This window comes from Platalea leucorodia, assembly GCF_965183815.1.
Source record: "Platalea leucorodia genome assembly, chromosome: W".
Taxonomy (NCBI): domain Eukaryota; kingdom Metazoa; phylum Chordata; class Aves; order Pelecaniformes; family Threskiornithidae; genus Platalea; species Platalea leucorodia.
The window spans coordinates 46,068,494-46,081,571 of NC_138859.1; the positions used below are offsets into that span (position 1 = coordinate 46,068,494).

General features: G+C 46.0%; 1 protein-coding gene across 7 annotated transcripts in view; it reads left to right on the forward strand.

Annotated features, from left to right (window-relative positions):
- The window catches only part of LOC309601823 (WD repeat-containing protein 7), a 147,603-nt gene that overhangs the window by 71,503 nt on the left and 63,022 nt on the right, over positions 1–13,078 (forward strand). For all 7 annotated transcript variants that reach the window (XR_014230586.1, XM_082334990.1, XM_082334988.1 and 4 more), the window contains one exon: positions 6,370–6,591. Coding sequence is in view for 6 of the 7 variants with exons in the window: in XM_082334990.1 (XP_082191116.1) it covers positions 6,370–6,591 (222 nt within the window). In the remaining variant the exon portion in view is untranslated. The remainder of the gene's footprint in view (positions 1–6,369; positions 6,592–13,078) is intronic.

Genomic DNA, 13,078 nt, shown 5'->3' on the forward strand with positions numbered 1-13,078 from the left:
GGAATAGTAAAAAGATTGATTACAAAATGTGTTTTGTCTTAATAAGCAAGCTAGTGTTTGAAATCTGTGTTTGGTTCTCCATCTCCTATGTGCTTCCTGGAACAGCCCAGTGTGAAGTACTGTGAAAACACCAACAATGGAAACGATAAAAAATGCTTAATAACGGTAGAAGGTAAATATTAGATGCCAGAGTCAGCAATCCCAGATAAGGTCTCTTTAACTTGCCACTGCATTGCCAGATTTCGGTGCTGTGCTCGGCCGCCACATACTGACTGTCGTGGTGGCAGGCAAGTTGGAAGATAGGGGTTTGGGTTTTTTTTATGTGGGAGGAAAAAAAAATTAGTTTCACAAAACACTTGAGCTTTCTGTCTGTGCTCGTGTAAATCTGATAAATATATTGAAGACACTGGAATTGCTGTGGTTTGTAAGAGGTAAGGGAATGTCACTTCAGGAGTGTGTCAGGTTTTCCATATTTGCAGGTATTTTTTCGCTATCAATGAATAAAAGACTGAAAAGAGAAAGAAGCTGCTCCAAAGAAAAAGCTTTATGTATTTGCCTTTTTGTTGTAAGCGCTAGGAGGAGGAGTGCCTAAGTTCAGACTCGACAAAGGCAGCGTGAGCTGGGGCAGCGCGGGCGTTTCACCGGGCGTGGGCCCTTCCCCGGTTTTTCCTGGTGCGTTACTTCATCGGAAGAGGCCTTTCCGTGGGGCTCAGCGCTGTCCCGAGCGCCTGCAGCGAGGAGGAAGGCGGGAACGCCGCTGTGAGAAGGCCCTGTCTTGGGGCTGGGCCGACGGGGCTTCCCGGGCGAAGTTCCCGAACCTCCCCTTGGCGTCGGCGCTTCCCGGCGGGAACTGCAGCTCCCGAGGCTCCGCAGGGCGGGAAGGCGTCGCGGAAAAGGCAGCCTCAGGCACAGCGTTATCGCTGCTCCTGGTGGACCCGATTTTCTCGTGCGTATTGCATTTACGCTCTGATAGGAGGAACAAATAATGTTTCAGAGGATGTAACTTGAATTACCAGAAGTGTATTTAGCAAAGAGCACTTGCGTGCAAAAGACCCGCGTCCAAAATCCACGCTGTCTTTTGGGGGTTTTGGGGTGTGGTGGTTTTCTTGGTTCGGTTTTTGTCGCTGCTGTGGTTGCTGTGATGGGAAGGTGCTTAATTTTCTTAGAAGGTGGTTGTTCCAAACTAAGCCGAGCTGGAGATGAGGAGAGGCTGTATGGAGGCGGGTGATGATGTGCAGTCCCTGCTGAGAGGCAGGGGAACGGGCCGGGCACCGCGCGGGCGGGCACCGCGCAGCCGGGCACCGCGCAGCCGGGCACCGCGCCGGGGCCGCTGCCGCCCGACCCCAGCACCCGGCGCCGGTGCGGGGCGCGGGGAGCACCCTTCTCTGCGGGGCCAGTGGAGGGAGCTGTGTCTGTAGGAATGGCCACGCTTCAAGCAATCAAAATACTCGTAATAACCTGAGGTTAGCAATGAGTAACCACGGTTTTCATAAGGCCAGATAAAACAGATTGCTTCCTGGCCTTCTGCGTTTTCCTCGTGGTCGCTTTCTCTTGGTGCTATTTCTTTATCACATTTTTCAGTTCTGATTTATTGTGAACTCTCTGGCTTATAAGCTTGCTGAAATTAGTTATTATTCTTCTGTATATGATCTTAAAAACTAGAAATGCAGGCAAACCCATCGCGTGGCTTTGACTGGTTTAAGAATCCTGAACAATTAAAGGTAAAGACAAGTATCTCTCATAGGCACGTTTAGTGTACAGTTTTCTTAAAGGTTTTTGCTGTTTTCTCTCTCGGTCACAAGCAGAGCATTATGTAAATTTATTTGCTGTAAGAAAACAGTACAATTGACATGAAGAAATATTTTAAATTATTGACAGCCAAGATGAACGTAAGCAAAATTGCATTTCCCTCCCATAGCTCTTGGGCGTTCTTCTATAACATCCCATCTAGTACAGAGAAACTATTACAGTTCCAAACGTGAACAGTTGCGGTGGTTGTTGCCGTAAGTTCTGTCTCTGCCCCGTTTTGGCGTGTGTTTGCTTCCTCCCTGGCATCTGATGGAAGGACTGTGAGGATTTTCTGAATTTAACTATGTATTTTTTCAGGTCTTGGAGAGAGAGGAAAAGGAAGGATGAATAGAAATCCTTATCCCGACCCACCCAGTTACAAATTTCTCCCCTTCATAAATAAAAAGAAAATTTGACCAAAGAAATGCAGAACGAGAGACGTGGCAGATAGGAGGGAAAAGCGATGAAGGTTTTCATGGAGTTTAGTTGGCAAGTTTTCATCTGTAGGTAGTGACTTCTGCAGTGACAAAAATCCCGAGGGCTTTGGTTGTCGGTTTTCTTTGTATCCTTAAAATACCAGATTGGCAGGCAAGGTCTGAGCTCTCTTCCAAATTTGATGCCAAATATGTTTGTGGTCTTGAGCAAATTATTTTATTCGTTTCAAATGTATTATGTAGTTTCAAAATACAATCTATTTTGACGGGCTGACCGCTGCCGAAAGCGCGCAGACCCTCGCTGTGGTGTACCTGGCGCTGTGCATCTGTGCTGTATTGGAGCGCAGATGAGGATTCTCTCTCGGCCGTCGGAGCGATGGCAATGGAAACGGGGCTACCGTAACGCCTTTCCTAGGTTTTTTCACTTGAAAGAATTTTATGCACATTAAATGCTGTGACTAAATCTCAGTGATCACCTGTATATTTAAATTATCGGACGTAATTGCAGCCCCGTAGTTAACTGTGTGGCGTTGCCGCTCACCGCGCCGTGGCTGGGAGGCTCCCCGTGGCGGTAGCCATTTGATGGAGCAGGGCCGGGGCATGGTTTTTGGCGGACCGGGGCCGCTGGAGGCGACCGTTGCAGGCGCAGAACCACACCAGCAGCACCACACGTGCAGACGGTACGTTTGATAGGAATAAACGGGTCTGGCACCGACTTCTGCGGGGCTTTAATTCCTGATACAGTCCGGGAGGACCATCAGTATGCGCCTAATAGCAGATATAAAGTACCTGGTAGCAGTCCATCTCTCATAAAACCGCCTTCAGCCTTAATTCAAATCCATTGATTCCTATTCCAGTTAAACCTGGAGAACTTAATTTGTCTTTTAATCCTTTTATTGTAAGCTAGGATAAAATTAATTTTACCCAAGAACTGTGCAAAGCCAATTAACGTGATCTTTAGAGTAAAGTGCTTCAAACTGTTAAATTTATCCTGACCTCATGGCTGCACTCTCTGACTGCTTTTTAAATGAAGTAATCAATATCTCGCAGCCTTTTAAACAATTTAAACTTCTGAAATATTTTACCTATATTTTAAACACTTCATAAATATGCTTCGTGCTATCTGTAAAGCTGTCTCCTCTAAGCAGTTGTGGACGTTTAATTCTTAAAAAGGGAGATATTTTCGAATATTTAATATGGTCATTTTGTCCGAAGAAAACCCAGCTGGGTAAACGCATGGACACGATAGATTTCTCTCTTGGCGTGTGGATCTGGAAGTGTGTTATTTTTACAACTAAAATGTAGAACGTTTTTGTCCTTTCACCAGCGTAGCTTCTGTTTTCCACATAGAGCTATTTGAGGTTATTAATTTTCTTACTGTGATAGGGTGATCAACCGTCCTGTCAAGAAAATGGATCTCTGTGTCACCCTTTAGCATGATTAAATGGAGGCACGTCGCTGTGAGAAAATACCAAATTTTCATGAGACAAATGAAACTGTAGGAAGGACTACTTTTATAGACATTATTTCATTTTAAATTCTCCCGAATGGCTGTCAGTTTATTTGTAGGAAATCATTGCAATTAATTGTGTGTTTCCGCTAGTAATTTAAAAAAAAAAAAAAGAAAAAGTAAAGACAAAAATATTTAAGGTTTTTTTTTTCCCCTCTCATCTAGAGGTTTGGGGGGAGAGCTGGGATTTCGTTGGTTTGGGGGTTTAGTTTGTTGGGTTTTAGTTCCGTGGGTTTGTTTTTTTGAGGTAGAAAATCCTACGCCGCAGCAGCGAGCAGAAGCAAGACCGTCATACGCCAGATTGCTAATGAAAGACTCTGAGAATATTTCCCACCCTGTTCCGGTTGGAATTTATTGTTTGGTTAACAAAGAGTTATCTCCGCGACATCTGGGTGCTGGAGTCGCGGGGTCAGCAGTAGGAATTAGCTCAGCTGCGAGTCTCCGCCGAGCGCGCAGCAGCCGCGGGCCCGCGGCTGTTCCTGCTGGATCCCCTGTTAACCGCAGGCGAAACGTGTCGTCGCGCGCCGGCAGCGCTCGCGTCCGTCCGTGGGATGAGACGGAGCTCGCGGCTGCCCGCTAGTTCGGTATTTGCTGTTTGAAGTTGAAACGTGAAAGGTCTGTCGAATCAGACCTATAATTCTAAGGACGCTCTGAAATCCGTCCTTCGGGATCTAATGAAGGGTTAACTTCATATTGCTGTAATCAAATGAAAGGCGGGCAGGGGGAGGGCGCAGCACCGAGTGCCCCCGTGGTTTAATTTCCTACTGGAAGCAGCACATGTGTTCGCTCTTCCTTTCTTCCCCGCCTGGGAGCCGTGGCCGGCGCGGGCGGCGCGGCCGGGGTCAGCGCCTCGCCTATTGATCAGCATCCCGCGGTCCCCTGCTCCAGCATCTGCTCTGCTGCCTGCTCCCCGCGCCTGCTGCAGCACATTAGAATAGAAATCCATAACCAGGGCTGTGCTCATCCAAGCAGGGGAAGAAACTAAATTAAATGGTATAAAACAATCTTGGATCAGGAGTTTGTGCCAATTCATCTTGATCTAAGATGTCACACCGGGCTCTGTCTGAGCACCTGGGCTGGAGGCGGCCGCAGGGAGCGGGGAGGGAGCCGCCATCAGTCATTCGCCGGCCGGCAGCGATGCCCTTCGGCGGGGGGCACCGGGAAACGGGCCGTGCTGGGCCGCGGCGCGCGCCCGCGTGCGGCTCCTGCGCTCCCCGGGCGCTGGGGCAGCGGGGCTGCAGTACGGCGCGACGTGCAGCGGGCTGTATGCAAATGGGAGCGAGAAACCGGTGTCTGCAGATGGCGGGAGCGGGATAAGCGATTGCGGAACAATTACAACTGTTACATTTTTTGCTTTGTCTGTTCCAGCCCATTTTCATCCTTCTTTCTCTGAAGGCAGTTACTATTGATTTTTTTCCTTTCTTTTTTTTTTTTCTCCCCTACCATTGTTAAGCTTTCTGTTGTTTTTCTCTCCCCTTTGGCTGGTACATCGCTGTCGCAGCTGCAGCATGGTTGCCTGAACGAGGATGGGCTTCTACCGCAGGTTCTGAAATTTGGTTAGCTTTCTTGTAGGCAGCGTTCCGTTTCCTATCGGCCACGTGAATGTCATTAGCGGAGAGAGATGTACGGCGCGACTCGCTAATTCACCCTTAGTTAATCTGCAAGCCCGATAAGTCTCATTCAGTGCCAGGTGGTGCCTTCCGACTCCTCGGCACAGGTTTAACAGCGGCGTGCTGTAAGAAGGATTAAGACTTCATTATTTTTGTAGAATATAAGGCAGGGCATTTCCCAGTATGCTGTGAGTTTGTGTTATAGGTAAAAGTGAGCTGTACTTGTCAGAGTAAATGAATCCAGTATTTTCATTCCAGTCAATTTCTTCGAAGCTTTGGTTTCTTTACTCCAATAAAAATAAACTTCATCTGCGTAGTGAAATTAAAAATCCCTGGGCTATATTAGACTAAGGACGTGAATTTCAGTTTTAGTTAAAATTCATAATACAGTGAGGTTTTTTCACTGTTTTTAAGAATGTTTGTTAAAACACCATACGTAACATTTTAGTGTACAAAAATACTAGTTTGGTTTAATGGCATATACTGTTAGCTAAAATTTAGTTAGAATCTGAATGCGATAAGGGATCCTAAAACAAAAAGATGCTTTTATATAATACAAGTTCTTCTAAAAATCCATCTTCTTTAAAAAAAAAAATCATAACTTGTTACAGAAATTTAAAATTAACAAGAAGCAAACCAAAAATCACCTTTCACAAAAAGTAGAGGAACACAGAATTCCACAGATCTTTTATCAGCTGAACCAATAAAACTGTGAAATGAGACAGTTTTCTGGTGGCTCTTTTTTTCTGTGAGATCTTGACAGTTTCTGAAGGGTAGGTGTCACTGAAGACAGACCTGGCAATAAGCGTTATTTAGACTTTTATCGTACGTTGTGGGTTTTGAGATGTAAAATGGAATCATCTCCAGCAGCCGAAAATCCTGGTAAGGGCAGTAACAGTCCTGGAGACGTGATTTAAGTTAAATGGAAACCTCTTTTATTTTCTCTGGGAAACACGATGTTGTTCGGAGTATTGAAGAACATCCCTGCTTTTTTGATTTTTCTCATATTTCGTACTTTTCATTTTAGGTTGTCTGTCTGGTCTCCCACAAATGAAAAAAATATCTACGTCCTATGAAGAGAGACGGAAGCAAGCCACGGCCATCGTCCTGCTGGGGGTGATCGGGGCAGAATTTGGAGCTGAAATCGAACCTCCAAAACTTCTCACTCGGCCACGTAGTTCCAGTCAAATTCCCGAGGGATTTGGTTTGACTAGCGGTGGATCAAATTATTCCTTGGCAAGGCATACATGTGAGTAACCCAGGATACTGTTTTCCCTTGCTCTGGTGCTTGGGGCAGGGGGCGGGCAGGAAGGGCTGTTCTTTACATTTCAGTACAAACTGGTTCATTTAAAATGTCCTTTCACTGTCAAGAAAAAGATTAGAAGTTTTGAGCGTACAATAAGCAGTTGCCAAGAAGTCAGTGCTGATGGAGTGAGCGGGACGGAGCGGTGGAGCTGGTGACAGGGTCTGGGGTTTGCAGTGGTGCTGCTGGGAGGGAGGCACCGACCGCGGGGGAGAACCGGTCCGGCGCTTCCTGGCATCAGCCAGCTCTTCTGCTGAAATTCCGCCATCCTTTCTCCTCCTCCAGTCAAACCCAAATGCTTGCATTTAAGACTGCATTTATGTAATTCACTCTTTTTTTTAATCCTGAAAACATTCCTTGGGCTAGTAGAGAGAGAGAGAGGAGGCAGTCAGCGCTCATCCTGCCTCTTCCATTGACTCATCTTCATTTTCAGCATTTGGTAGGTCTTGCTCTTGCTGGAGTCATTCCCCTGTAACTGAGCGCTGGCAAGGGTGCTTACTTCACGTGCGTGCATTTTGGGGTGTGGATCAGTAGGCTATGGAAAAATGTACTCGGTGATGAGGAGGGATGAGGGCACAGGGAAGCGTGCAAGATGTCTGATGTAAAAATCAAAGACAAATGCATTTAACAGGAAGTGGTGGAATTCAAGGTGTGCTATATCAAGTGTTACGTTCTGGTCCTATATCAAAATTAGTACTGCAATGTTGATGTAATTATCCTTATTATGGATGGTAAACGTGATCTTACCTAAGCTGGTAACATAACTGCGCATTGACTATTCGATGTTAATGTTGCAAAATCTAGTAGAAGCAAATGCAACTACAGCGCCCTGGGTTCATACAATTATTTTGGCCCGGTTCCTAGGCGTGCTGCTATTTGTTTGTTTTATGTGGAGTCTGGCAAAAGTCCCCTTTGTCATCTCTGTAAGATCTCTCTGACGCACCACAGACTCATTGCCAGTATTGCTTGAAAAAATCATCCCCTATCTGGTAAGCTATAAAAGAATTCCCCAGCGGTGGATTTCTCCTCCTGCACCGGTTCAGTCTTCGCCGGATGCCCAAGTGCCTTTGAGGAAAAGTGAAAAGAACCCAAACCATTGAAAACCAGCGTATTGTCTCAGCTCAAAGCTATTACAGGGGAGGACCTGGTAGTAATGATAAAAGAGGGGGACTGTCCTGCCGCCTGCAGCCCTGCTTACGTGAGCTGTACACGCTTACTTCCAGAGTGCACTGTTCAGCGCATCAAACCGAAAAGCGATCTGGAGAAGCGCTGACTGTCTCACAGGGCCCTGTTCTGTCCATTTAGCACAAGAAGCCTTGAAGGCCTTGTCCTTAGTCGTGCTCCGGCAGACATGCCTTGTGTTGGTTTCATTTCTTATGTTTCTGCTTGCTTGTACGAGAGAGCAGCCTCGCTCCCGGTGTCTGTATCAGGCTACAAAGACTTCTGGTCAGAAAAGGTGCAAAATTTATTCTGTTCTTTTTCCTAGTCATTTTTTACTCCCCACTCATTTTCCTATAAAATATGCAGATAATGAGTTTCATAATGATGATAAATTTTATATTTTTGTTTTAATGAAGTGCAGGGAGAGTGCTGCCTTTTTAGTTACATGGTAACGTAATACCATAACAATAATAGGTAAACATAGCTTTATTCCTGTACTAATAGATTAAACGTACTGTAGACCGTTCCCTTCTGTTGAGGCCTGTTGGCGTGGGATGGTTTGCACCCATGCTGATAAATTCCCTTAGCCTCCAGAAAGGGTGGTGGTGTGCAGCTTGCCCACGGGGAACGGTCCATTGCCCGTGCAGCCCTGAGCGTGCCCGGGAGTTGTGCGGGAGGGCTGGCACACGACAGCACTGAGCTAGCAGCCATTTCAGCTAAATTATAGAAGATCCTGTTCAGCAGCTCAAGAACATCGCGGAGCACTGCTTAAGTCGCTGGCATAGGCACAGCCTCCATCTTCCACGCAGCAGATGGTTGAAATTCGTCTTCCCTGAAGCGTGGTGCTGCTTCCACTGATTGTGGAAAGGCAAAGGGAAGGCTGGCCGAGAGAGCACGCACACGGCACGGCGCTCGCATCTGAGAAACGGGCAGTCCTGGCAGCGTGGAAGCGTAGGGTTGGCTGTGCAGCACCTCACAAACCAAGGCAGGTTTCTGGGAAACCTAGGGAAAGGTCTGTCATTTTTTTTTCAACCGACATCTTCATATAACTCATTTGTAGATCCACAGCTTTAGTAAACAGAGCTGTTCTGTCAGCCCTTTGCAAACAGAGATAAAGAGTCTGGCAGTTCTCTGCTTCCTCTTCTTTTGCAGTTTCTTACACGTATACAGAACTCTGCTTTAAATACTTGGGTTTGGTTTGGTTTTTAAAGTGGGGTAATTGGGGGGCATTTTGTGTCTTTACTTGTTTTCTCGTGCGTTCTGCGTTATTGCCCAGTTTAAGTTTCTAAGCTGTTTGGCTCTTCAAACAGTATCAGGCAATGAAAGGATGGAGAAGACTTTCCCGTGTCTCTGGATCAGCCAGCACAAGGGATCTGCAGCTGGACAAAACAGGTTCTTCCCTGTTTTTCTGTTACAGTGCAAGGCTGAGTCAGACTTCTTATCTTTCCAGGCTGATATCTGGGGACGAAGTCAAACTAAGCTTTGTTTGTCTTTCAGTTTCCTAAAATAAGAGGATGCTGACATCGTTGTTAGACTCTAAGCAGTGCAGTGCTCTCTGCGTTGTTTGGAAGCTGTTGGTGGTGCAGAGATCGGCTTTGTCTTCTGCAGTCTTCCAGTGGCACACTCCACAAGCAGAGTCCGCTTCATTTATGCTTCGCTTCCAAAAGGCCATCAAGCCTCGCGTTGCCTAATCTTCCTTGAAAAGAGATCCTTTCCAGCAACAGTGCTTTGTCTTTGCCATTCTCACAGTCGTATAGGTCTGATGTGAGCTGGTAGTTGGTGGTGTTGCTTTGTCAGAAGCATGGCCGAGACGCTTGGACCCGTCTTTGATCCTCCCAAGTTCTTTCCTCCAGTATCTTTGTTTATCTGTTTGCGAGCTGGTTTTGTTAGCAGAGTTATAAACTCCAGCGGTGAACTCCTATTAATCATAATCTCAGAAACACTGCACAACTGTCTGGCTGACTGACTGATAGCTCGAAATTCAGTCTTTAATGTAGATGAAGCTTGACGTGCTAAAATGCTGAAAACTTAGATCCAGGCCGTAAAGTCATATCTGAAATGGATGAAGAGCCAGAGGAAGACCAGAAATAAAGACTAGGTGGAGGAAAAAAAATACAGGAGGTACTGGGTTATACTTTTGGTTTATGATGGCATCAGCAGTAAATTTGATTATCTTCATCACGTTTTTACATACAGCCCTTACTATAAGAATTTGGTTGAAGTCAGTATTGCTGTCTCGGTGGTGTGACCTGCCCTGAACCCCCAGTGCAATGTCGTATTTCCGCAGAGGGGAGAGGTTACTATTTTCTCAGATATTTTGCTCAAGTAGAGGAAGTTGAATTGGAAAACTCAGTCATAACCACAATATTCGTTTCTTTAGATCTGGGTCTGTTTGCGTGTGTGGAGGAGCTTAGGAAGCCTGAGAGCACTTTCCTCAGTGGCAGGAGTAATTACCTGAGGGAGCAGAGACCACTAATGAGCTTTGGGGATAATGATTTGCTTTAGTCAGAAACAGAGCCCTCCTTCCTGACAAGCAAACACAAGTTACAGGTAGCCTGACAGGAAATACAGTCGTTTAAATGGCGCCTTTTTTCCCTAATATACCACTATCACAGAACAAGAAAACTCATTTTAATGGTTTTAGAAGTATTGCAGGTCTCTTGGATTTGTATGCGGTAGGCCTGAAGTATTTCTAAGCTATACTCTTTGAGGCGAGGAGAATTGGGGAAGTCTTTGGAAATTTCTGCAAGATGAACTCCTCTTCCTCTCAGATGAATGAGCTCGTAATCTTGGCCGTGTCCAAGTCCTGGCACGCCAGCACCTCCAACAGCAGGTATGGTATGGTGTTAGGATCGGCTTTGTTTTGAGTCCTTTCCACCATATCCATCTGTGGCACATCTCCCCTGGAGCGGGTTCTTCGGATGGCCGTGAAGCAGGAGGGTGTCGGCGTGACGCCCGGCCCGGCGTTTGCTGTTGGAGGTCTGCTCTGGTCCCCAGCCCAGCTCTGCGGGGATCGTACCCCAGCAAGGTGCCCCCAAAGGGGGGGACAGGAGAGGCAAAGACTCTCTGAAAATGGAAATAATCACTTGCCAGAAAATGATGTTCTCACATTGTTCTTTCCTGATATGATCGTACTTGTTAAAAGGCCATTCTCATCTTTATTCCCCGTATGTAATACTGCAGAAGGAGTTACTTTGAGCACTGGACAGTTGTTCAGAAATTCGGTTCTTTGAACAAGAACAAGCAAAATTCCTAGTATATGCTCAGACTTACATGTTTTCTTTTTGATATGTGTCCTATTACAACTTTCGGACACCATAGTAAAATGCATACGGTTATTTCTTTGTCTTCCAGTGACACAGAAAATATTTTTGGCCTTTCAGAACAGGTGAAGAGTTGATCAGGTGTAGTCTGGTCTTGTGAAAGCTGGCTGTAGGATGTAAGTGATGGTGTCAACCAGCAACACTTAGGTAAAGAAATTACTGGTTTCCCTCCCTTTGGAGCTGTTTCTTTGACGTGCCGGCGCTGCGGTACCTGCGGGGCGAAGGCTGCTGCGGGGTGGCTGCCCTGCAAGCGCTGCCGGGCGAGCACGGCTGCCTTCCCCCGCTCGCTACGGGGGGTGCGAGGGCCGGGGCGAGCCGGGACCCGCTGCCGCTGGCCGCCCGCGTGGCAGCCTTTCCGGACACCTCTCCGATGATTCCTCTTCTCCCCTTCGGTCTAAGGTCTGATACCTTTTTAATCATCGTTTTGTTACCATATACTGAAACTGTGCTGTGAGTTACCCAGAGTAACAAGAGAAATTGCACGTAGCCTAAAGCCACCATATTTCCTATTTCGAAATAAGTTATCAAAATTAATTACTTCTTCATTTACACTGCTAATGCGTGTAGAGTTTTCGCTGTATAAATTGTGCGCATTGTGATTTACCGCGTTTAAGAAAATAATAATGGCAATAATGCCTTTTTGAGAGGGTGGAATTCTCTAGAAATCCACGCGGTGACCTTGCCTGACATCCTGCATTAATCTCTGTTGACCTTACAAATAGTTCATGAGATATTTAATTATAAAATGCCACCCAAAGAATTTCTCATTACAGATGCACCACATCACACTTAAACTGCAGCTAATGCTGTGTTTATAAAGTTAATGGGCTGATAAATCTGAATGACTGTTCTGTCCTGAATATGAAAATACTTGATTCTGTTGTTAATGCAGTATATTTTTCTAAGCATCTGCCATCAATATAGTTATTAATGATAAGCGTTTTGCCCTTTAGCTCAGTCAGTGTCATATGCGACAGCATGTTCACGGCATCGAGTTAGTTATATTGTGTTTGCGGGCTCCGTGTACCTAACTCCTTCCGAAGCGAATTGTAGGGTTTCCACGGTCCGTAATCCGTGGCGGTCGCTCCGGTTCTGCTGCTTTCAGGATTAAATGAACTAGCCAGCGGTTAGGTTCCTAACGCAGACGCATGAAACCATTTTTCATTTTTTAATTATGATGTCCCAAATTCACAGCAGCTGACCCTCTTGCCTGTTGGGCAGGAGGGGAAGCAAGTGACATTTATGGACAGAAATAGAAATATACGTGTCTGCATAATTGCGTAGGGTTGTACTGCCTGGTGTGAAGACGCTTTTTCCATTACAGAGCCATGTTTGGAAAATGTTACACCTTTGAGCAGTTACCTTTGGACTGTTCAGCCATGTCTCTGGAAACCCTCAGCCAAAACAGTTAAGTCGTTAGGTTAGGATGAAGAAAATATTTATTTTTGTAAAGGAAAGACAATTTCAATAACATTGGAAACTTAGCACATCCAGCTAAGCGGGGTGGGAGAGGATAAGCAGCGTGCGATGGGGATGGCGGGTCAGCTCTCTGGTTCTGGTACGGGACTGTTGCCATACGAAGTGGGTGAGACCGTGCGCCTTTTCTTATTTCCCTCAATTTTGGATTTTTGCGTTTGTGTGTTGCTTACTGCCTGATACTCAGGCTTCACCACTCGGTAGTATCTCCTAAAAGTCTTGTCACTGCAGCCTGTGAGTGCCTTTTCTAAGCAATATATTTATTTTCACAATGTTTCTGTTGCTACTGAAGTTGTGTCTGTGTGTGTTAGCAAGAGGTTTGCCTTTCAGTGTGGCTTTGCAGTCCATTTTTACACATACATAGGCACACAAAAAGTCAGCAAGCACAAAATTACTTGGGGTGCAAAGTCGGGTATTTCACGTGTTTTGTTAAATTGGGGTTTCCAGCGTTACAGATTTTTGTGTAGTACCCC